The sequence below is a fragment of the Eubalaena glacialis genome, chromosome 9, assembly GCF_028564815.1.
Source record: "Eubalaena glacialis isolate mEubGla1 chromosome 9, mEubGla1.1.hap2.+ XY, whole genome shotgun sequence".
NCBI lineage: Eukaryota > Metazoa > Chordata > Mammalia > Artiodactyla > Balaenidae > Eubalaena > Eubalaena glacialis.
Genome location: NC_083724.1, coordinates 28,118,898 through 28,145,021, shown reverse-complemented (window position 1 = coordinate 28,145,021; position 26,124 = coordinate 28,118,898). Strand labels below are relative to the sequence as shown.

At 36.0% G+C, this 26,124-nt stretch overlaps 1 protein-coding gene across 1 annotated transcript in view; it reads left to right on the top strand.

Moving 5' to 3' along the window:
* Positions 1 to 18,957, top strand: part of TMEM38B (transmembrane protein 38B) — a 67,351-nt gene extending 48,394 nt beyond the window's left edge. The window contains exon 6 of the mRNA XM_061201074.1: positions 18,391 to 18,957. Within this exon, the coding sequence (XP_061057057.1) occupies positions 18,391 to 18,606 (216 nt within the window). The 3' untranslated portion in view covers positions 18,607 to 18,957. The remainder of the gene's footprint in view (positions 1 to 18,390) is intronic.
* The last annotated feature ends 7,167 nt before the right edge of the window (positions 18,958 to 26,124 follow it).

Below are 26,124 nucleotides of genomic sequence, written 5' to 3'. Positions count from 1 at the left end.
TCTTTTGTTGTGTATGCTTCTGGTGTCATATCTAAGAACCCATTGCCAAATCTAAGGTCAAAAAGATTTACCTCTATGTTTTCTTCTAAGAGATTTATAGTTCTAGCTCTTATATTTAGCTCTGCGATCTGTTTTGAGTTAATTTTTGTGTATGGGATATCTAGTTGTTCAAGCACCATTTATTGAAAAGACTGTTCTTTCCCTCATTGAATTGTCTTGGCACCCTTGTAGAAAATCAGTTGACTGTAAATGTAAGAGTTTATTTCTGGACTCTCACTTTTGTTCCATTCATCTATATGCCTATTTTTATGCTTGTACCATGCTACCTTAATTATTTCAGCTTTGCAGTAAGTTTTGAAATTGGGAACTGTGAGTCTTCCAGGTTTGTTCTTCTTTCTCAGGGTTGTTTTGACCACTCTAGGTCACTTAAATTTCCATATGAATTTTAGAATTAACTTGGCAATTTCTGCAAAGAAGGCCAGCTTATGTTTTCATAGGGATTACATTGAATCTGCAAATCAGTTTGGGGAGTACTGTCATCTTAACAATATTAAGTCTTATAATCCATCAACATAGATTTAAAAAATTTATTTAGGTCTTCTTTAATTTTTTTCAATGCTGTTTTCAGTATATAAGCCTTACACTTCTGTTGTTAACTTTTTCCTAAGTATTTTGTTCTTTTTGATGCTATAGTAAATGAGATTGTTTTTTAAATGTTTTATTTTCAGATTGTACCTTGAAAATGTGTAGAAATAAAATTGATTTTTTATATGATCTTGTATATTGTAACCTAGCTGAACTTATTTATTAGCTCTAATAGTTTTTTTTTTAATGGATTCCTTAGGGTTTTCTACAAGATCATGTCATTTGCACATAGAAATAATTTTCCTTCTTCCTTTTCAATCTCCATGTCTTTTATCTCATTTTCTTGCCCAGTTGCCCTGTCTAGAACTTCCAGTACAGTGTTGAATAGAAATACAGAGAATGAACAACATCCTTATCTTCTTTTTGATCCTAGGGAGAAAGCATTCAGTCTTTCACTAACAAGTATGATATTAGCTGAGGGTGTTTTATAGATGCCCTTTATCAGATTGAGTAAGTTAGTTCCCTTCTCCTCCTCGTTTGTTGAGTGTTTTTATCATGAAGTAGTGTTGGGAGCTATATAATTTTTGAGAGTTTCTAACTTTAATCTTTAAAGAAAATGAATGTGTATTGTGGGTTTAGTTAGATTAACTGGTACTGGTATCTGTTAAATTTTTTGAATTGCAAGGATCAGTTTTTGTTGAAGGCCTAATTTGTGGAATAAAAATGATAGCTTTTCTTACAATTACTGCCAGACATATAGTTGTTTATTATAGCACCTAAACTTAAATACCATATCGCAAAGTGATAATAAAAAGGTATTTTAAAGTAGAATAACATACAGTATTGAACTTTTCTCATAGTATTCCTCAAATCTTCCTAATTAGAATATTATTCCCCTAACATTTTAGAATAATATTCTAATAATATTCTAATAATTTAGAATAATATTCCCCAACATTTTACTGAATATCCACCAACTTCTAAACAGAATATTCATTTTTAGCTCATCCTTTTGCCCAGATTCCCTTTAGATTTATACTGATTTTTAAATAACTTGTGATTTGTTTGAGTAGCTACTATAGTTTTTCATTTCTTAGGTATAAAATAATGAATTGACAGAATATACAGAGAAAAATTTGGCACTAATTATTTTTCTTTACCTTGCTTTTCTTGTGTTATTTATATAGTTAGGAAATTTGCATTGTGTGTTTGTTTTGGATAATAATCCAGTGTTTTGACATATACAAAGATGCTAATAAATATGATTTCTCTTTTCAAAGAGAATATCTCCCACAAGTAAGACAAGGGCACAGCTATCTATAATACAAGTATAAAAACAGTAACGGAAAGTAAGTGCCGCCAGTATTGCTCGACCTCTAGTATCTCTGTTGTCATCTCACCCACTAGAAGCTGCTCTGTGGTAAAACTCAGGTAGTCTCACTCTTGAAATGTGCAGCCTAGCTATGGACTTGTGGCACCATCCCATGTAGACATGAAGTCTCCTCCCCGCCCCACGCCTGCCTATCTTCCTCCTGACACCCTGCCTGAGGATTCCAGTTAGTTTAGCTGCACCTAACGTCAGTCTCTGCCGTCTCAGTTTCAGTTCTAGCTCTCTGCTTTCTGCTTGAGAAATTGTCCTGAAACAAGTGAGGGTAAGTGTGGGGATCACTTCATCAGTTTCCCTTTTCTCATGGAGCAGTCTTATACTGTCTGTTGTCCAGCACTTGAAAATAGTTGCCTCCTGTATTTTGTCAAGTTTATGGTTTTTATGCCTGGAGGGCTAGTCTAGAAACAGCTGTTCTGTTATAGGCAAGAAGGAAGTTCCTCTGTTCTTTCTTGCTCAATCTTGTCAGGGGTTTATCGGTGTGTAGTTAATCTTGTCAGAGGACCAACTTTTGGTTTTGTTGTTCCTCTCAGTCATTGTTTTACATTGCTGTCTCACATCACATGTTTTGATGTGTATGTTTTTATTGTCATTCAGTTTAAATTCCTCCTACTTCACAATTTCTTCTTTGACACAGAAATGTTTACAATTGTGTTTTGAAATTTCAAGCATTAAAAAAAACCTTTTTAAAAAACGATTTCTCCAGCTCCATTTTTCGTTCTCAAGATTGCTTTGGCTATTCGGGGTCTTTTGTGTTTCCATACAAATTGTGAAATTTTTTGTTCTAGTTCTGTGAAAAATGCCAGTGGTAGTTTGATAGGGATTGCATTGAATCTGTAGATTGCTTTGGGTAGTAGAGTCATTTTCACAATGTTGATTCTTCCAATCCAAGAACATGGTATATCTCTCTGTCTATTTGTATCATCTTTAATTTCTTTCATCAGTGTCTTATAATTTTCTGCATACAGGTCTTTTGTCTCCTTAGGTAGGTTTATTCCTAGATATTTTATTCTTTTTGTTGCAGTGGTAAATGGGAGTGTTTTCTTAACTTCACTTTCAAATTTTCATCATTAGTGTACAGGAATGCAAGAGATTTCTGTGCATTAATTTTGTATCCTGCTACTTTACCAAATTCATTGATTAGCTCTAGTAGTTTTCTGGTAGCATCTTTAGGATTCTCTATGTATAGTATCATGTCATCTGCAGACAGTGACAGCTTTACTTCTTCTTTTCCGATTTGGATTCCTTTTATTTCTTTTTCTTCTCTGATGGCTGTGGCTAAAACTTCCAAAACTATGTTGAATAATAGTGGTGAGAGTGGGCAACCTTGTCTTGTTCCTGATCTTAGTGGAAATGGTTTCAGTTTTTCACCATTGAGGACGATGTTGGCTGTGGGTTTGTCATATATGGCCTTTATTATGTTGAGGAAAGTTCCCTCTGTGCCTACTTTCTGCAGGACTTTTATCATAAATGGGTGTTGAATTTTGTCGAAAGCTTTCTCTGCATCTATTGAGATGATCATATGGTTTTTCTGCTTCAGTTTGTTAATATGGTGTATCACGTTGATTGATTTGCGTATATTGAAGAATCCTTGCATTCCTGGAATAAACCCCACTTGTTCATGGTGTATGATCCTTTTAATGTGCTGTTGGATTCTGTTTGCTAGTATTTTGTTGAGGATTTTTGCATCTATGTTCATCAGTGATATTGGCCTGTAGTTTTCTTTCTTTGTGACATCTTTGTCTGGTTTTGGTATCAGGGTGATGGTGGCCTCGTAGAATGAGTTGGGGAGTGTTCCTCCCTCTGCAATATTTTGGAAGAGTTTGAGAAGGATAGGTGTTAGCTCTTCTCTAAATGTTTGATAGAATTCGCCTGTGAAGCCATCTGGTCCTGGGCTTTTGTTTGCTGGAAGATTTTTAATCATGGTTTCAATTTCAGTGACTGTGATTGATCTGTTCATATTTTCTATTTCTTCCTGGTTCAGTCTTGGAAGGTTGTGCATTTCTAAGAATTTGTCCATTTCTTCCAGGTTGTCCATTTTATTGGCATACAGTTGCTTGTAGTAATCTCTCATGATCATTTGTATTTCTGCAGTGTCCATAGTTACTTCTCCTTTTTCATTTCTAATTCTATTGATTTGAGTCTTCTCCCTTTTTTTCTTGATGAGTCTGGCTAATGGTTTATCAATTTTGTTTATCTTCTCAAAGAACCAGCTTTTAGTTTTATTGATCTTTGCTATTGTTTCCTTCATTTCTTTTTCATTTATTTCTGATCTGATCTTTATGATTTCTTTCCTTCTTCTAACTTTGTTTTTTTTTTTTTTTTGTTCTTCTTTCTCTAATTGCTTTAGGTGTAAGGTTAGGTTGTTTATTTGAGATGTTTCTTGCTTCTTGAGGTAGGATTGTATTGCTATAAACTTCCCTCTTAGAACTGCTTTTGCTGCATCCCATAGGTTTTGGGTCGTTGTGTCTCCATTGTCATTTGTTTCTAGGTATTTTTTGATTTCCCCTTTGATTTCTTCAGTGACCACTTGGTTATTAAGTAGTGTATTGTTTAGCCTCCATGTGTTTGTATTTTTTACAGATCTTTTCCTGTAATTGATATCTAGTCTCATAGCGTTGTGGTCAGAAAAGATACTTGATATGATTTCAATTTTCTTAAATTTACCAAGGCTTGATTTGTGACCCAAGATATGATCTATCCTGGAGAATGTTCCATGAGCACTTGAGAAAAATGTGTATTCTGTTGTTTTTGGGTGGAATGTCCTGTAAATATCAATTAAGTCCATCTTGTTTAATGTATCATTTAAAGCTTGTGTTTCCTTATTTATTTTCGTTTTGGATGATCTGTCCATTGGTGAAAGTGGGGTGTTAAAGTCCCCTACTATGACTGTGTTACTGTCGATTTCCACTTTTATGGCTGTTAGTATTTGCCTGATGTATTGAGGTGCTCCTATGTTGGGTGCATAAATATTTACAATTGTTATATCTTCTTCTTGGATCGATCCCTTGATCATTATGTAGTGTCCTTCTTTGTCTCTTGTAATAGTCTTTATTTTAAAGTCTAGTTTGTCTGCTATGAGAGTTGCTATCCCAGCTTTCTTTTGATTTCCATTTGCATGGAATATCTTTTTCCATCCCCTCACTTTCAGTCTGTATGTGTCCCTAGGTCTGAAGTGGGTCTCTTGTAGACAGCGTATATACGGGTCTTGTTTTTGTATCCATTCAGCCAGTCTATGTCTTTTGGTTGGAGCATTTAATCCATTTATGTTTAAGGTAATTCTTGGTATGTATGTTCCTATTACCACTTTCTTAATTGTTTTGGGTTTGTTATTGTAGGTCTTTTCCTTCTCTTGTGTTTCCTGCCTAGAGCAGTTCCGTTAGCATTGGTTGTAAAGCTGGTTTGGTGGTGCTGAATTCTCTTAGCTTTTGCTTGTCTGTAAAGCTTTCAATTTTTCCGTCAAATCTGAATGAGATCCTTGCTGGGTAGAGTAATCTTGGTTTTAGGTTTTTCTCCTTCATCACTTTAAATATGTCCTGCCACTCCCTTCTGGCTTGCAGAGTTTCTGCTGAAAGATCAGCTGTTAGTCTTATGGGGATTCCCTTATGTGTTACTTGTTGTTTTTCCCTTGCTGCTTTTAATATGTTTTCTTTGTATTTACTTTTTGATAGTTGGATTAATATGTGTCTTGGCGTGCTTTCCTTGGATTTATCCTGTGTGGGACTCTGTGCTTCCTGGACTTGATTAACTATTTCCTTTCCCATATTAGGGAAGTTTTCAACTATAATCTCTTCAAATATTTTCTCAGTCCCTTTCTTTTTCTCTTCTTCTTCTGGGACCCCTATAATTCGAATGTTGTTGCGTTTAATGTTGTCCCAGAGGTCTCTGAGACTGTCCTCAGTTCTTTTCATTCTTTTTCCTTTATTCTGCTCTGCAGTAGTTATTTCCCCTATTTTATCTTCCAGGTCACTTATCCGTTCTTCTGCCTCAGTTATTCTGCTATTGATCCCTTCTAGAGAATTTTTAATTTCATTTATTGTGTTGTTCATCTCTGTTTGTTTGCTCTTTAGTTCTTCTAGGTCCTTGTTAAACGTTTCTTGTATTTTCTCCATTCTGTTTCCAAGATTTTGGATCATCTTTACTCTCATTACTCTGAATTCTTGTACAGGTAGCCTGCCTATTTCCTCTTCATTTGTTTGGTCTGTTGGGTTTTTGCCTTGCTCCTTCATCTGCTCTGTGTTTCTCTGTCTTCTCAGTTTGCTTAACTTACTGTGTTTGGGGTCTCCTTTTCTCAGGCTGCATGTTCGTAGGTCCCGTTGTTTTTGGTGTCTGTCCACAGTGGCTAGGTTTGGTTCAGTGGGTTGTGTAGGCTTCCTGGTGGAGGGGACTAGTGCCTGTGTTCTGGTGGATGAGGCTGGATCTTGTCTTTCTGGTCACAGGTCCACGTCTGGTGGTGTGTTTTGGGGTGTCTGTGACCTTATTATGATTTTAGGCAGCCTCTGTGCTAATGGATGGGGTTGTGTTCCTGTCTTGCTAGTTGTTTGGCATAGGGTGTCCTGTACTGTAGCTTGCTGGTCATTGAGTGGAGCTGGGTCTTGGCGTTGAGATGGAGATCTCTGGGAAGTTTTCGTTGTTTGATATTACGTGGCGCTAGGAGGTCTCTTGTGGATCAGTGTCCTGAACTTGGCTCTCCTACCTCAGTGGCACAGCCTTGACGCCTGGCTGGAGCACCAAGAGCCTGTCCTCCATACGGCTCAGAATAAAAGGGAGAAAAGAAAGAAAGAAGAAGATAAAATAAAATAAAATAAAGTTATTACAATAAAAAATAAAAAATAATTATTAAGAATAAAAATTTTTTTAAGTAATAAAAAAAAAAAAAAGGACAGACAGAACCCTAGGACTAATGGTAGAAGCAAAGCTATACAGACAAAATCACACATAGAAGCATACAGATACACACAAAAAGAGAAGAAGGGAAAAAATATATATATATCGTTGCTCCCAAAGTCCACCTCCTCAATTTGGGATGATTCGTTGTCTGTTCAGGTATTCCACAGATGCAGGGTACATCAAGTTGATTGTGGAGCTTTAATCCACTGCTCCTGAGCCTGCTGGGAGAAATTTCCCTTTCTCTTCTTTGATCGCACAGCTCCCGGCAGTTTTGGATTTGGACCCACCTCTGCGTGTAGGTTGCCTGAGGGCGTCTGTTCTTCGCTCAGACAGGACGGGATTAAAGGAGCAACTGATTCGTGGGCTCTGGCTCACTCAAGCGGGGGCGGGGGCGGGGGTGGTGGTGGTAAGGGTGCAGAATGCGGGGCGAGCCTGTGGCGGCAGAGGCCAGCAGGACATTGCACCAGCCTGAGGCGCGCCGTGCGTTCTCCCCCGGGAAAGTTGTCCCTGGATCACGGGACCCTGGCAGTGGCGGGCTGCACAGGCTCCCGGGAGGGGCGGTGTGGATAGTGACCTGTGCTCGCACACAGCCTTCTTGGTGGCTGCAGTAGCAGCCTTAGTGTCTCATGCCCGTCTCTGGGGTCCGCGCTGATAGCCATGGCCCTCACCCGTCTCTGGAGCTCCTTTAAGCAGCGCTCTTAATCCCCTCTCCTTGCGCACCAGGAAACAAAGAGGCAAGAAAAAGTCTCTTGCCTCTTCGGCAGCTCCAGACTTTTTCCCGGACTCCCTCCCGGCTAGCTGTGGCGCACTAGCCCGCTTCAGGCTGTGTTCACGCGGCCAACCCCAGTCCTCTCCCTGGGATCCGACCTCTGAAGCCCAAGCCTCAGCTCCCAGCCCCCACCCGTCCCGGCGGGTGAGCAGACAAGCCTCTCGGGCTGGTGAGTGCTGTTCAGCACCGATCCTCTGTGTGGGAATCTCTCCGCTTTGCCCTCGCACCCCTGTTGCTGCGCTCTCCTCCGTGGCTCTGAAGCTCCCCCTCTCCGCCACTGGCAGTCTCCTCCTGCGAAGGGGCTTCCTAGTGTGTGGAAACCTTTCCTCCTTCACCGCTCTCTCCCACTGGTGCAGGTCCCTTCCCTATTCTTTTGTCTCCGTTTTTTCTTTTTTCTTTTACCCTACCCAGGTATGTGGGGAGTTTCTTGCCTTTTGGGAGGTCTGAGATCTTTTGCCAGCGTTCAGTAGGTGTTCTGTAGGAGTTGTTCCACATGTAGATGTATTTCTGATGTATTTGTGGGGAGGAAGGTGATCTCCGTGTCTTACTCTTCTGCCATCTTGAAGCTCCTCTCTATTTTTAGCTTTTAAGGCACCTCCATACTGCTCTCTATAGTGGCTGTACCAATTTACATTCCCACCAACAGTGTAGGACGGTTCCTTTTTTGCCACACCCTCTCCAGCATTTATTATTTGTAGACTTTTTGATGATGGCCATTCTGACTGGTGTGAGATGATACCTCATTGTAGTTTTGATTTGCATTTCTCTGATAATTAGCAACATGGAGCATTTTTTCATATGCCTGTTGGCCATCTGTATGTTTCCTTTGGAGAAATGTCTGTGTAGATCTGCCCATTTTTTGATTGGGTTGTTTGTTTTTCTGATATTGAGCTGTTTGTATATTTTGGAGATGAATCCCTTGTTAGTGCCTTGTTTGCAAATATTTTCTCTCAGTCTGTAGGTTGTCTTTTTGTTTTGTTTATGGTTTCCTTTGCTGCACAAAAGCTTTTAAGTTTAACATATACACACCGCTATATATAAAAAAGATAACCATCAAGGACCTACTGTATGGAACAGGGAGCTATACTCAATACTTTGTAATACCTGTTAGAGAAAAGAATCTGAAAAAGAATATATACACACACACACATATATACACACATATATATATATATATAAATATGAGGAACTGAATCACTGTGCTGTACACCTGAAGCTAACACGACATAGTCAACTATACTTCAGTAAAAAAAATTGAAAAAAACCCCTCTATTCCAAATACTTTTTATCTCTAAGAAATATTTTATAACAAGATTTTAGCCTTAAAAAATAAGAAACATCTCTAGTAGAACCCTGAATATTCAGCAGTTCATAAACATTCTTGAACTGTTAAGAAAAATTAAGGGATAAAGGATTAAAAACCTAATAAATAATTGAAAGAAATCTATCAACAGACAATTCACACAACAAAGATATGATGTCCCTTAAACATATGAAAACATGTGACACTCATTTGGGAATATATTAATGAGAATTACACTCAGATACCATTTCTCACCAGATTGGCAAAAATTAAAGTCTGGCTGCATATCCTGTTTAGAGAGAGAATTGGGCACTAACTTTAATGGCAGTTTGTCTAACTCCATAATAAAATTTGTTGGTATTTTTATTGAGATTGTATTCAGTTTATAAATTAACTTAGGGTGGCAGTTATATTACATAGGGACAAAAGCATAGAGTGAGACAGGAGAGAGGACAGAGTCATGAGATTTTCTAATATTTAGAGAAGGAAGATCCAGAATGAGAAACGGGAAAGAAGCTGCTAAAAACCAGGAGATGGTATTAAGAAGGATGGACTGGTCAGTTATGCTGCATGCTGTTGAGAGGTGTATTCAGATAGTAGAGTATTTTGTTGAATACATGAATGAGGGACAATGGTATTAGGCCCTTTCGGGGGATACAATTGGACATGTAAACTTTGAATAAGACACAGACTCTGTCTTCAAGATGTTATTGTCTAAAAAGAAATATGAGGCATTGTACTTTTAAACTTATGAGGATACGGACTAAGTTTGTTTTATTCATCACTGTATCCCTAGCATTGTGTCTGGTGCATGCAGTAGATTTTTAATATATATTTGTTGACTGACTGATAAATGACTAAAATGCTCTTTCATAGGTGTCTCTGTATTTAATTCTCTCATACTTATTTATCTAAGACTGTACTACCAGATGAACAGTTTATTTAACCAACTTATTGAAGAGATTTATAAAAATGAAGATCTGAAGATTTATTTGACAGTCATTCAGGTTAATAATTATTAATGTCTGAGTGAGTGATATCACCGATGAAGAAAGCATAGAGTAACCAGAAAACCAGGCTGAATATGCCATGTACCAGAAGTTAATTATAGGGCAAAGTGATTTTCATTGGAGGGCATTGGGGGAGGTTTAATGGAGTAGACACTTTGCAGTTGCCCTGCAAAGGATTGTTTGGATTTGGGCAGATGGAGGCAGGAAGAAGTATGTTCTGGGTGGAGAGAAAGATTAATTATGCAAATTTTGCTTATATAGATATATTGTAATAGTCTTTGAATTATTCATATGAGGTAGAAGTTATTTTCATTCATTATACTCTCATTAATATGCACTATAGAGGATTTAAATTACATGAGTACTGTTTGTGCCTTTGAGGAACTTATATTTTAGGTCACATTTTTCTGGGCATATTTTGAAATCATATAACATGAGATATTATATAAAGAATGTGCCAAAGCAATCTTGAGAAAGAAAAACGGAGCTGGAGGAATCAGGCTCCCTGACTTCAGACTATACTACAAAGCTACAGTAATCAAGACAGTATGGTACTGGCACAAAAACAGAAATATAGATCAATGGAACAGGATAGAAAGCCCAGAGATAAACCTGGGCTTAAATCTAAATGTAAGGCCAGACACTATAAAACTCTTACAGGAAAACATAGGCAGAACACTCTATGACATAAATCACAGCAAGATCCTTTTTGACTCACCTCCTAGAGAAATGGAAATAAAAACAAAAATAAACAAATGGGACCTAATGAAACTTAAAAGCTTTTACACAGCAAAGGAAACCATAAACAAGACGAAAAGACAACCCTCAGAATGAGAGAAAATATTTGCAAATGAAGCAGCTGACGAAGGATTAATCTCCACCATATACAAGCAGCTCATGCAGCTCAATATCAAAAAAACAACCCAACCCAAAAATGGGCAGAAGACCTAAATAGACGTTTCTCCAAAGAAGATATACAGATTGCCAGCAAACACATGAAAGGATGCTCAACATCACGAATCATTAGAGAAATGCTAATCAAGACTACAATGAGGTTTCACCTCACATGGGTCAGAATGGCCATCATCAAAAAATCTACAAACAGTAAATGCTGGAGAGGGTGTGGAGAAAAGGGAACCCTCTTGCACTGTTGGTGGGAATGTAAATTGATAACAGCCACTATGGAGAACAGTATGGAGGTTCCTTAAAAAACTAAAGATAGAACTATCATACGACCCGCAATCTGACTACTGAGCATATATCCAGAGAAAACCATAATTCAAAAAGAGACATGTGCCACAATGTTCATTGCAGCACTATTTACAATAGCCAGGACATGGAAGCAACCTAAGTGTCCATCGACAGATGAATGGATAAAGAAGATGTGGCACATATATACAATGGAATATTACTCAGCCATAAAAAGAAAAGAAATTGAGGTATTTGTAGTGAGGTGGATGGACCTAGAGTCTGTCATATAGAGTGAAGTAAGTCAGAAAGAGAAAAACAAATACCGTATGCTAACACATATATATGGAATCTAAAAAAAAATGGTTCTGAAGAACCTAGGGGCAGGACAGGAATAAAGACCCAGACATAGAGAATGGACTTAAGGACACGGGGATGGGGAAGGGTAAGTTGGGACGAAGTGAGAGAGTGGCATGGACATATATACACTACCAAATGTAAAATAGGTAGCTAGTGGGAAGCAGCCACATAGCACAGGGAGATCAGCTTGGTGCTTTGTGACCACCTAGAGGGGTGGGTTAGGGAGGATGGGAGGGAGACGCAAGAGGGAGGGGATATGGGGATATTAAGTATATGTATAGCTGATTCACTTTGTTATACAGCAGAAACTAACACAACAATGTAAAGCAATTATACTCCAATAAAGATGTTAAAAAAAAAAAAGAATGTGGCAGAGCGCAAACAATTTCTTTACTGGAATTAATTTGTATTTTAGGATATGTTTAAATATCAGATTAGGGCTTCTACATTCTTTGATTTACTTCCCTTTTTAAGCAAGAGACTATGAAGTCAAATGCTGTTTAATTTAGGTAATATGCTTTTTCTTTTAATAGTTTGCTAAATAGGGAGACAGTTTTATATTTTATTTATAGAAGAATAAGGGTTCATTCCATTTGTCACCATTATATTTGTGTCACCTTATTGAATTAAGCCCTAAGAAGAGGCTGAATTCACAGAAATCCATCCATGGACCTCATAAGTCTATCTCAGCAGTAATTTATGATGCCAGCAGTACTCCTTAGCTGAGTGATGAGTCTACTGGGAGTGGAGATTCTATTAAAACTCGACTTTGAAAAATACTTAGTATAGTTCATGTTCTCAGGAAGTACTTTAGATCCTGACACTCATCTCTTTTGGATTTTGTAAAAAGACATTGCTCTTTTCCTGACAGTGGACCATTGTTTGACCTGAATTCTTTTGTTTTTTGTTGGCTGTCCATGAAGTCAAGCTATGACCAGGATAATTAATGCTAATACATCTCATTGTAACTATTTATTCTAAAGAATAATTTAATCTAAAGAAATTCTTCTTAGATATTAACCAGTAATGGTATAAACTTGGAGGTTAACATTATATTTGGACTCTTCTCACTCTATATTCTCTCCAGGTGATTACATTCTAATTCATGCCTTTACCTTTTACTTGTATGGTAACGACTTCCAAATCCATATCCCTTACTTAACGTTTCTGGGCAAACCTCCATTACTGCACTTACTCTTTACGGTTTTGTAATTACTGATTTACTTGGCTGTCTCTGGCTAGTCTGTAAGATTTTTGAGGGCAGGGATTACATTCAACATTCTTTTGGCAGCCAGGTGTAACGCACAAGCAGATTATTTTAATCCTGTGGATTTTAGGCTTTGTTAGTGCTATTCTGTTTCATATTTGCCTTTCTAGAATGTGACCCTTTTGGGGTCTCAATTTAAGCCCGAGGTGTACCCCTGGGCAGGTCCACCTTGCCTGGCTTTGAACTCCAACCTGTCTTCCCAGAACCAAGCAGTGGGCTGCTCAGCTCTTTGGCCTCCCAGCTGTTGTTCTCTGCTAGGTTTTTTAAATCTGTTTCTATGTTTGCAGTTTAGCATTGGTAAACTCCTCCAGCACAGACTATGCATGGACTTGGGGGCTTACTTAATGTGGTTCACTCCTCTTTGAGCTGTTACTGCTCTCAAGTGCTAGACCCTTTGGCCTTCTCAGACTCCAGCCTCTGTCTCTTTAACCCATTTGGGACTTCTGCATTTCATTTCCCTATGCTGTGAATTGACACATGTCCTTAAAAGAAAAAGCCAGGATAAATGTGGAGTTCACTTTGTTCAACTTCCTTTCTTTTAGGGATCATAACCCCACCAGGTTATACCTGTATTGGTTGTTCTCCAGTGTCTTTTTACAGTTGTTTTATGTATTTGTGTCTTTTATATTGATTTTGTTGAGATACTGAGTCTGATATAAGCTCTTTAGTCACGGCTGGCCTGTAGTTTATGTGCATGCATTAAAAAAAGGTTTATTTGTTATTTGTTTATTTTTATTGTGGTCAAATTGGCATAACAAAATCAGCTGTTTATACAATTCAGTGGTGTTTAGTACGTTCACAATGCTGTGTGCATGCATTTTTAAATTTATATAAATGATAGTACATTACGTTTGTTCTTTGTCTCATTTTCACCTAACAGTATATTTTAAGAATTTTTCCGTTAAACTTTACGATTTATTATTTTTAACAATTACACAGTATACATTTCACTTATCCATTCCTCTTGTGATAGACACCCACTTTGTCTCCAACTCCCCACTACCTAGACTATATTGCAGATAATAAGAATTTACTCTTGTTTCCATTGTCCCCAGGAAAGCTGATTATGTAGGGACCTCTTGTGAAAATTTAATTCCAAAAATATCTAGTTTGATTCATTATCTGAGATCTGCTGGAGGAATTGCCCCTTGGAAATTTATGGGCTTTTGGGAACCATTCTAGTCCATAACGTCCCAGATTCATTTTGGCACCAGTATGATTTCTTGAGCAAATCTAAACATCTCTGAACACTATACATTTTGCCAGATGAAAGATTGGTAGCACTCCATTCTCTCTCTCAGTGTCTCAGTTGCTTATATATATAAATATATATGGAAAAAATTGGATGGCTAGAGACTTACTATAGTCCCTCATACTGGCAGGATTCTACAATTTACTGGAAGTCTGTGACTTTAGATAATGATAGACTGCAGTGTATTTAGTGATCAAACTCAAAATATGAGTGTTCCAAACTGCTTAACCACTTATTAGCTCTGTGACTTTGAGCAAGTTACTTAACCTGTCAAAACCTCAGTTCCACCTCTCTATGATGAGAGTAATAATAGAGTAGTTATTGGATTACATTTAAAGAGAATAAGGTAATACAAAACACTTATCACAGTTCTGGCACATGTTAAGTGCATAGTAATAATAGGTATTCTTGGTCATTTGGTGTAGACTGTAAATGATATTTTATCTTCTTATTTCCTTTCAATACTAAATGTATTTTTTTGCTTATGCTGCTCATTTGGCACTCAAAAATGTGGTATTTTGTATTATTGTTAATGAGTTATGTTCTTTTCCATTAATTAAGTGTAAACTTATAGAGAACAGATTTTTTTTCCGGAACCTAACTTGATTTGCTTCTGCTGAAGATTAAATTAAGAATGCATATGAACACAGTGAGAACATCAACAAAGAAAATAGGAAATATAAGAAAGTACTAGATAGAAGTCACAGAGCTGAAGAATATTATAACTGAACTAAAAAATTTACTAGGGGGGTTCAACAGCAGACTAGAAGAAGCAAAAAGGATCAGTGAACTTGAAGACCAAGCAGTGGAACTCACCCAATCAGAGCTGCAAAAAGGAAAAAGAATGAAAGAAAGTGAAGATAGCTTAAGGAATTTACGGGACAACATCAGGAGGACTGACATTCACATAACAGGGCTCTCAGAAGGAAAGAGGAGAGAGAAAGGGGCAGAAAAATTATTTGAAGAAAGAATGGCTGAAAACTTCCCTAATCTGGGGGAAGGAAACAAACATGCAGATCCAGGAAGCCCAGAGAGTTCCACATAAGGGGACCCCAAAGAGATCCCACCAAGACACATTATAGTTAAAATGTCAAAAGTTTAAGACAAAGAGAGATTCTTAAAAGTAGCAATGGAAAAACAGTGTGTTATGTATAAAGGAACCCCCATAAGACTATGAGCAGATATTTCCAGTAGAAACTTTGCAGGCCAGAATGGAGTGGCATGATATATTCAAAGCACTGAAGGAAAAAAACTCCCAACCTAAATTACTCCACCTGGCAGTTACATCCAGAATTAGAGGAGAGAGAAAGAATTTTTCCAGACAAGCAAAAGCTAGAGCTTATCACCACTAAATTGACCTTACACAAAATGTTAAAGGGACTTCTTTAGGCTGAAAGGAAAGGATGCTAATTAGTAACAAGAAAACATATGAAAATATAAATCTCACTGGTAAGGGTTAATATATAGTAAAGATAGTGGATTAATCACTTACAAAGTTAGTATGAATGTTAAAAGACAAAAGTAGTAAAAATAACTAACTATAATAATTAAGGGATACACACAAGATAAAAAGATGTAAAATGTAACATCAAAAACAAAAAACATTGAGGGGGAGAGTAAAAATATAGAACATTAAAATGCATTTATACTTAAGTTATTATCAACTTAAAATAGACTGTCACTAACATAAGTTGTTATATGAAAATATGATAACTACAAAGCATTTATACTTATTATCAACTTAAAATAGACTGTCACTAACGTAAGTTGTTATATGAAAATATGATAACTACAGAGCAGAAAACCTGTAGTATGTACACAAAAGATAACAAGAAAGTAATCTAAGCATACCACTAGAGAAAGTCATCAAGCCATAATGGAAGTGAGCAAGGGAAGAAGAAAGGACCAGAGAGGAACTACAAAACAGCCAGAAAACAATTAACAAAATGACAGTAAGTACATGCTTGTTAATTACTTTAAATGTAAATTGACTGAATTCTCTATTCGGAAGACATAGAGTAGCTGAATAGATTAAAAAAAATAAGACCCATCTATATGCTGCCTGCAAGAGACTCACTGCAGATGTGAGGAGAGAAATAGACTGAAAGTGAAGGGATGGAAAAATATATTCCATGCAAATGGAAGCCCAAAGAAAGTTGGGATAGCTATACTTATATCAAACGAAATAGACTTTAAAACAAAGACTAATTAGAAAGAAGGGCAGTACATAATGATAAAGGGGTCATTTCTAATAAGAGTATATATAACATCTGCAAATATTTATGTACCAACATAAATATATGAAGCAAATGTTAACAGACCTAAAGAGAGAAATAGCAAAACAATAATAGTAGGGGACTTATTGAAGTCCCCTCACTTACAACAATGGATAGATCACTAGACAGAGAATCAAGAAGGAAACATTGCCCCAAAGGACATATTAGACTAGATAGACTTAACTAAAGATATAGACAGGACATTCCATCCAAAAGCAACAGAATACATATTCTTCTCAAACACACATGGAATATTCTCCAGGATTCATCATATGTTAGATCATAAAACAAGTCTTAATAAATTTAAGAAGATGAAAATCATATCAAGAATCTTTTCCAGCTAGAATAGTATGAAACTGGAAATTGTTTACTAGGAAGAAAACTGGAAAAATCACAAACATGTGGGAATTAAACATAATGCTATAGAACAACCAGTGGGTCAGTGAAGAAATAACAGAGAAATCAAAAAAATACCTTGAGACAAAAATGGAAATACAACATTTCAATCTTATGGGATGCAGCAAAAGCAGTTTTAAGAGGGAAGTTCATAGCAATAAATGCCTACCTCAAGAAATGAGAAAAATCTCAAATAACCTAACTTTATACCTTAAGGAACTAGAAAAAGAACAAATGAAGCCCAAAGTTAATGGAAGGAAGGAAATAACATAGAGCAGAAATAAATGACATACAGACTAAAAGGACAATAGAAAAGACCAAACTAAGAGTTGGTTCTTTGAAAAGATAAACAAAATTAACAAATCTTTAGTTAGACTCACCAAGAAAGAAAACGAGATGACTCAAGTGGATAAAATCAGAAATGAAAGAGGAGACGTTACAACTGATACCACGAAAATACAAGGGATTGAGACTGCTATGAACACTTATATGCCAACAACGTGGACAACCTAGAAGAAATGGACATATTTCTAGAAACATACAACCTTTCAAGACTGGATCACAAAGAAATAGAAAATCTGAACAGACCAGTTACCAGTAAGGAGATTGTATCAGTGATCAGAAACCTCCCAACAAATAAAAATCCAGGACCAGACAGTTTTGCTGGTGAATTCTACCAAACATTACAAGAATTAATACCAATCCTTCTCAAACTCTTACAAAAATAAAAGATGAGGGAATGCTTCCAAACTCATTTTACAAGGCCAACATTACCATGAAACCAAAACCAGACAAGGATGCCAGAAGAAAAGAAAATTATGGGACAATATCCCTGATGGGCATAGATGCAAAAACCCCCAACAAAATATTAGCAAATAAATTCAACAATACGTTAAAAAGATTATACATTGTGATCAAGTGGGATTGATTCCAGGGATGCAAGGATGGTTCATCATCTGCAAATCGATCAGTGTGATATATCACATTAACAAAATGAAGGATAAAAATCATATAATCTCAATAGATGCAGAAAAAGCATTTGACAGAATTCATCCATTTACAATAAAAACTCTTAACAAAGTGGGTGTAGAGGACATGTACCTCAACATAATAGAGGCTATATATGACAAGCCCACAGCTAACATCATAGCCAGGGCATTATGCCTGGTGAAAAAAATGAGACAAAGACAAATGCAGTATGATCTCATTTATGTGTGGAATCTAAAATTTAAAAAAACGCAAGCTCATAGATACAGAGAACAGATTAGTGGTTGCCAGAAGTGGAGTGGGGGGGCGCAGTGACGAGGCTTGGTGAAATGGGTTAAAAGGAGTCAAAAAGTTCAAACTTCCAGTTATAAACAAATAAGTCAACAGTGTGTAACGTATAGCATGGTAACTATTGTAATACTGTATTGCATATTTGAAAGTTGCTAAGAGAGTAGATCTTAAAAATTCTCATCACATAAAAAATTTTTTGTGTGCTGTGTATGGTGACGGATGTTAACTAGACTTATTGTGGTGGTTATTTCATAATATATGCAGATATCAAATCATTTTGTACACCTGAAACTAGTATAATGTTATATGTCAATTATACCTCAATAAAAAAAAAGCGTTTTGAATCTTTTCTTCTTTTTCACTTTCCCCTCTCAGTTTTAGGAAACAGAAAACATTTGTATTTAAATTCAAAATTGAACTTTTTTTTTTCAGATAACCATGATGATTACAGAGACTGCTGTTATGCCTTTTGCTTGTTTTGAGGATACATTGAGTCGGATGCTGTTTGGCTGGCAGCAGCAGTTTTCATCATGTGAAAAGAGAAGTGAAACAAAATCGTCTCTCAATGGTACTGGTTCATCGACCTCAAAACCTATAGCTGATGCTTCAGATAAAGTTCAAAAGAAACATACTAAGAAGACTCAGTAAATTTACTTGATGAGCTTTAGAAGGCAAAAAATTTTCTTTTTCTTATCTACCTGTCAGATTGTGATAAATATTTCTATGTAAATGATGTAAAATAAAGATTATATATAAGGATTGGAGGTGACAAAAAGAAAGAACTTTTTCTGTTTCAGGGAGACTGTCCCTTTCTGGATTGAAATTTCCTGAGTGTTATGAGTGTATCATGTGAAATGGTTTTTCTAAGTTATATATAAAAGATTCTATTGTGATTTTTAAAATAGTTTTATATTGATAAAAGGCTAGTGTTTTTGAATGTTAGAAAAAGTAAACCTACTGTCATTGCAAAATAACAAAAATTAAAGTTTTATTGTTTAATCTAGATATTTTCATGTTTTTTATTTGAATCTATTTGAGCTTTAGTTTAGCAAAATTAAACTTTTATTACACATTACCATTATAATTCTTAGATATGGAAAACAATTCCTGTTTAATTTTGAGTACTAGGAAAAGTAAACTTTACCTAAATCACTTTATATTATAAATGAAAATAAATTATTAGCTTATATTTCAGAAATAAACATTGTATATTTTGCCCACATTAAATAGAAATATCTGAAATTTTATTTAATTTTTTTCTAGTAGTATTTTTCAGTGAGAGCAGAGTATTATTAGTCTTAATCTTAAGTGTGTTTCATGCCCTTGTTTAAACTGTTTCTTTTTTCTAAAAAGAAAATCAGGGGTATAGTTTTTAATAAGTTACTAAGTCCATGTTTTGCTTTGCAAGTTTTGAGGAGCTTATTTTTTTCTCTCGCCTTAAAACACATTTGTTTTAACTGTAGGAGAAATTATTCTTCTCAGCATTTCATATATTCTTAAGTATTATTTCAATTTAAAAATTTCACCTTTGTCTTCTTTTTAATGGGTACTTTTCAGTTTTCTAGTTGAATGTCTCTTACTAGTTTACACAGGTTATATTTTAATGTACATGTACATATATTTTTAGTTTTATTTTAAATTAAAACTAGTTACCCTTATGTAAAAATGCTCAGCTCTAATGAGAATTGTCCTCGGGCATTTGATAACAACCACCTAATTAAGAAGAAACAAACTAAAATCTTGTATGGTAGTAGTCTATTTGAATGAAGAATGATGAAGTGCAATTTGGTACCTTATTGGCCAAAATAATTAAAAGAAGAAGAAGAAGAAAAGGTACTAAATAATGTTAGATTTTCTTATTTTATTTTGTAGTTTAAAAGCCCAGTTATAATTTTAAAACTTTGTGACTGACATGATTTCTTCTACCAAGACCATGAGCCTGCAAAAAGTTAGTATGTATCAGGCATCTTTGGATGGTATAGAACTACTCAAATCATATTCAAGTTAGAAGTCTTGATTTTTAAAAATTTTAACAAATATAAACACCAGCAGGGATTATACTTTTGTTAAAAAAATTTTTTTGGGGGGGAGGACCTTTGATAGCCTTGGGATGCTAAGAAGTTTATTTTTAATATTCTGACAGAAGGCATTAAGTATTTAAGAGTTCTGTATTGCATTTGACACTCTTGTAGTTAAAAACTTTTCACAGTTAACATGTTGCTAATTACTGACTTAGTTTTGAAGTTTGGGTTTAACTGTAGTTGAAATGTTTGGAATCTTATTTTACACTTGTATTAAAGACAAATTTATTAAAATAAGTTATTTAGCACCAATGGAATATTTTATCATTTTTATGTTTTTTCTATTTTTCTTGATTTAGGAGTTTATAACTCCTTTGGCCTTTCGACTGATATATGGTATATATTCAATGATTACTGTCCGAATGAGATGTACAACCTTTATGGAACAAACTTTATTAATCTGTGCAAGTAGCCTATAACCTTTAATTCAAGGTTTTTAGGAAGAAGCTGTACTGGAGGACATGGCTTAGGTTTGAAACCTCCTACCCTTCATCTATTCATGCTGCCTGCAGAGACTTGACTGGATTTGCGAAGCAGATTATTAGACTCCTTACCCAACCTGTAGCATGAATGAAGCCTGTGGGCCTGCTTCACACAGTCATAGGTGGCACTGAGAAAGTCAAGATCTGGTAGGTCTCGTTAAATAAAAGGAGACAAGAAGGTGGCAAGAACATGGGCTGGCTAACTCAGTGATCTCACCCTCTAGTAAAATATGGCCAAATTAATATCAAACTCTGATTTATCAGATTAGTCAGTCTTCCTTGCTGAGTGTGCAAGGGCTGGAGAGGGACCAGATAATGTAGAGTGAGTGGATTTCAGTGGAAATTCCAGGTTTCCTGTAGGCAGAGACCAAAAAGTGGAGAGAATAGGGGAGACGTTCCCTCTGTAGTGTATTTTTTTGGTCTTATTCCTGTAAGGCCTACATCATTCCATTAAAATCTACCTCAGATCACAAGTTGATTGCAATTGAGTGGTATGTTAGAAATGGAGTAACGTGTACAAGAATACCCTCTCTCCCCCACTGCTTTCTTGGTGTTTACATTTTACTGGTGGTGAGACATACAATAAGCAAACAGATGTGTTCTTGTAATACTAAAGGTTATGAATATATATTAAGCAGGACACAAGGATAGAAAGTGAGAATTGGGGGTACTTGTTAATTAGGAGTTAGAAAAGGCCTTTCTGTTAAAATTGTATTTTACCAGAGACCTGAGGGAAGTGGGTGGGGCAGGCCGGGCAGACATCTGTGTTAAGTGCAAGGGTCATTCTGTTTCTTCATATACTTTGACTTAGATTATGTACTTTTTTCCAAAAATTACTCAATTTATTTTTCTTATTTAGTACAGTTTCACACGTGTAGTTTTTAACAGACGTATTTCTTTGATAGAATTTATTTTTGTTTCTACAGTTTGTTCTTTTTTTAAGGTAAAATTCACATACAATGAAATGCATAAGTTGTAAGTGTATATTTAAAGAGTTGGCAAATACATACAACTATACAGCCTAAACTCCTATCAAGAGATAGAACATTGCCAGTGCCTCAGGAAGTTCCTTTCTAGTTAATTCATACCCTCCCCCCCAACTGAATAGAAATAAAATCATGCAATATATTCTCTTCGGCGTAAGACTTCTTTCAAACGACATAATGTTTTTGAAATTTATCTTGTTGTATTTATCAGTACATTCCTTTTTAATTGCTTGGTAGCATTGTACTATGTGAATATGTTGCAGTGTGTTTATCGTATTGATGCACATCAGGGCTGTTTCTAGTTTGGGATATTCTGAATAAGCTACTATGAACATTTTTGTACAGTTCTTTTGGGGAACGTATGTTTTTTTATTTCTCTTGAGCAAATACCTAGGAGTAGAATTATGTTTAGTTGTAAAAAAACCACTAGACCTCTTTTCCAAAGTGGTTGTACCATTTTATACTTCACAACAATGTATGAGAGTTCCAGTTGCTCTACATTCTTATCAAGGATTATTGTTGTCAAGCATTTTAATTTTGTCCATTTTCAATGGGTGGTTTGTAGTTTTTAAGGTTTTAATTTGCATTTCCCTAATGATTAGTGGTGTAGAGCACTTTTTTGTGTGTGTTCTTATTGGCCATTTGTGTATCTCCCTCAGTAAAGTGTGTCTTCAGACCTTTGCCCATATTATATTGGATTTGTCTTTTTATTATTAAGTAGTAGGAGTTCTTCATGTATCTTGGATATCCATTCTTTGTTAAATAGGTGTTTTGTACATATTTTCTTTCTGGGCTGTGGCCTACCTCTTCATTTTTATAATGATGTCGTTTAATGAGCACACATTTTTAATTTCAAAGAAGTCTAGTTTCCCAGGATTTTATTTTACAGTTATTGTTTTCTGTGTCTTAAGAAACTTTTTCCTACCTCCAAGTCATAAATATATTTGCCCATCAAGGAACCCCAAATAAAGGAGTGCCTAGTTTTATTCTGAGAAACACTTAAAAGAGAAACACTTTATGCTATTATGTAAAGTAATGATTACGTTACTCAGCAAGTCACTCAGGCCTAATTTTTTGTTCTGCTTCTCAAAAAATCACTGCACATCTTATATATGTGGTCACTTTTTCTGTGCTTGTGCTAAAGGTAATACATTATAGGAATTGAAGACTTTTTTTTATGTATGTCTATTTAGGGAGTTTCTGTATGTAGGCTTGTCCTTGGTTTATCACAACTCTGATGTTTAAAAGAGATGGTGAATAAGAACGTGACAACAAAATATATTTAGAACGAAATGCAAAATCTTCTAAGCTCAGTCTAGGTGTGGGATAGGTTGGGAAGGTAGTGGTCCATATTGAAATATATAATCCAAGTGCATCTTTGTGGTGACAAAATGTGGACCAGTGATCTGGTATGAAAATGAGTGCAGCTTAATTTACATGGCTGACTGTCCGATATTCTGTGACAATACAAAGTGGCACACTGAATTGAAGTTGAAAATTATTGCTTTCTTCCTACATTTGATAAAGAGAATTAAGATTTAATTGGGATTAAAAAAATAAGCAATTTGTATGGTGGGATTATGGTTTGCTATGGGGAAGAGGAAGTGGGGGACTCCTGCCAGACCAAGTAACTTCAGATGTATTTTTACCCCTGTAGAGTTGTATTAGTAAAGAGAATAAAGTTGATAATGAATATTTGTATTTTTATAAATATTTTGTGTAATGTAAAGTTTGACTTAAAAATTCAGTCTAATCTCAGTAAAAGTACACTGTAGACTGAAACCTTTCTTGAGAATAATATGAAGTGAAAGGAATAGGGTACAGTGGCTGATAAGCAACGTTGTTATATTGACATCTTAATGAGATGTGAGAAGAAGTACATAATATCTTGATTAAATTTGCAAAGGACATTCGGTATTATGAAAGCCTGTGTAAGTGACAGGAAAAATTCAAAGGACTAATGGTATGCTTGGAAAATGATTCAACTTATTCAGTTAAAAAATGTTGAATTATACAGCTGGGGAGAATTATATAAGGCCCAAACCTAAGGAAAAATGCATGCATTTTGTAAAAATATGAATAACAAAAATTAATGAAACATTAGCATGTTATAGTCTTTATTTTGAGCAGCTGATATTTTGGGGGTTATATTACTGAGGAAGAGAGAGCAATTCATGTTAGAGGACACATTGCTGTCTTTGCCATGACCTTAAAGGACTGTTTTGAAAATAAGATAATGTGTATGAAAATGTGTTTAAAACATTATTTTACAGAGAAGAGTCTAGTTAATTTACAGATAAAACCAGAGTTCTGCAGTTTGGAGTGAAGAAGAATGTGCCCCAGTCATTTCTTATGTATAATATTTAAATACCTCAAGCCAGTAAGACAGGAAGTTCAGAAGTCTACTCTCCTCATTGCACTGTTACTGTGTTTTATTTTATTGTTATGCTGTGGTGATATAATGGTATTATTACGGAGGAGCTGAGTCACTCTGTATGGCGTTCTGACTCATGCACTTAAGTAACTGTATCATTGGTATCACCGCACTACTATGCCGATTATCGATTATCGGATTCACCTTCTGTGTCTGATCTTTCATGTTCTCAGTTGAATACAAGTTTTCAGAAGCTCACATTATATTTCCCTCTGATTGAGAGTATGTATTATGATAAGTTTTGTGGTAATTAAATCCATTTGAACACAATCTTTTAAAACCCTTCTCTCTCCCTCTAAAGTGGTTATGTGTTCAAGAGGCTTCAGGTTTGGTCCTGCCTCCTTATCTTGAGCAATGTTTTGCTCTTTGTAAAGGAGACTTGAAGCCAAAACTGTCCAGAATCTCATTTCCAATCCCTGTCTGAACCAAATCCATGGGATTCTAGGCCAGCCCAGGGCAGTGGGAATGGCACAAGTTGAGTTAATGGTCGCACCTCAGAGGTGGCCATGATCTGAGTGAACAGGTGGTAGGTTGGGGCAAAACGCTGGGGCAGGAAGTGTGGGCAGCAGGAATAAGGCTGAGTATTTCCTTGGAAGATGAGACTCCTCAAAAAAGTCTCCACGGGGAACAAGTGCTTTTTGTGCTGGCACAGTTACCCCCAAGAATCAGGTCTGAAGTAAGGTGGCAGAGGCTAAATCTTTAGCTGCCAGCAAGACTGGTAATGTGAGGTTCTTTCACAACAGTTGTTTAAAGAGGGACAATCATCCTGTTTCATATGCCACTGAGGTGTTTTAATTTCTAACAGACCTCTTAGCAATCGATTCTCTTTGTTTCACTTAATACTACCTTGTAGCACACAAACCTGGACCCCCTTATTCCTGCTTCCTTCTTGGTAACTGACTACCTCCACAAGAGATCATATTTAATGTCATTCAAAATACTGGTAGTTTTGCTAAGCTTCTATCCAAGGACAGGAGCCCACTGAAGAGATTCCTTGCAGAAAAAGGAAGATTTGCTTCAAGGTGACTTTTAGTCCTTGACTGTATCAAAATGCAGCTGACGCCCACTGTAGAAAAGAAATGAAAACACATTTAAACTCTGACTGGATACTTCTCTCAGAAGGAGCTCCATTACCTAAAGGAGACAGAAGTTCAGGCAGGGATGAAAGTGAACTAGCAAGGCAAGTAACCTTTGTTAGAAACTAATATTTCTTCAAAATAGCCTCAGGTTTGCATTTAAATTTTTTAATTGATATACACCATTTAGAAAAGTGCACAAATCATGCGTTTGTCTTGTTAAATGATCACAAAGAGAACCATGCAACCACAACCCAGCTCAAGAAATGAAACATTAGCATTTTTCCTTTTCTCATCACTATTCTTCCCTTCTCCTCAAAGGTAACCAATATCCTGACTTCTAATATAGTTGCTGGTTTTGACTTTTTGAATTTTATATAATTGGAATTAGACTGTGTTTATCCTGGTGTCTGGCTTATTTTGTACATATTATGTTTGTGAGATTCATCCAAGGTACTTTGTATAACATATAATTCACTCATTTTCATTGCCAGTATTGCATTGTATGACTATATATACTCAATTTGTATAACCAATCCATTGTGTTGATAGAAATTTAGATTGTTCTTAGTTTGAGGCTATGAAAATATTCTTTTGCATGTCTTGGTGCCCAGGTACACATATTTTTGTTCCTTACATTCTTAGGAGTTAAAGTGCTGGGTCATGGGGTATGAATACATTCACCTTTTGTAGATCCAAAAAGTTATCCAAGATAGTTGGCTTAATTTGCACTCCCACCAACAGTGTATGAGAGTTCCAGTTCCCCCACTTCCTTACCAATGTGAGGTATTCTCTATCTTTTAAATTTAACAATTCTGGTGAGGTTATAGTAGTATCTTGTGTTTTAAAATGTTTTTCCCTGATAACTAATGAAGTTGAACACTTTTTGACTAAGCTTATTGGCCACTTGGATATACTCTTTTGCAAAGTGTCTGTTCCAGTTTCTTGCCCATTTCTTTCTGTTGGGTTGTCTGTCCTTGTGTTTGGGTATAGGGTCGTGTGTATATGCTTGTGTGTGTGTGTAAATGGGTACCTTGGATATGAACTCCTTGGCGGTTTCTTGGATTGCAAATATGTTCTTCCACTCTGTCAGCTTGCATTTTCACT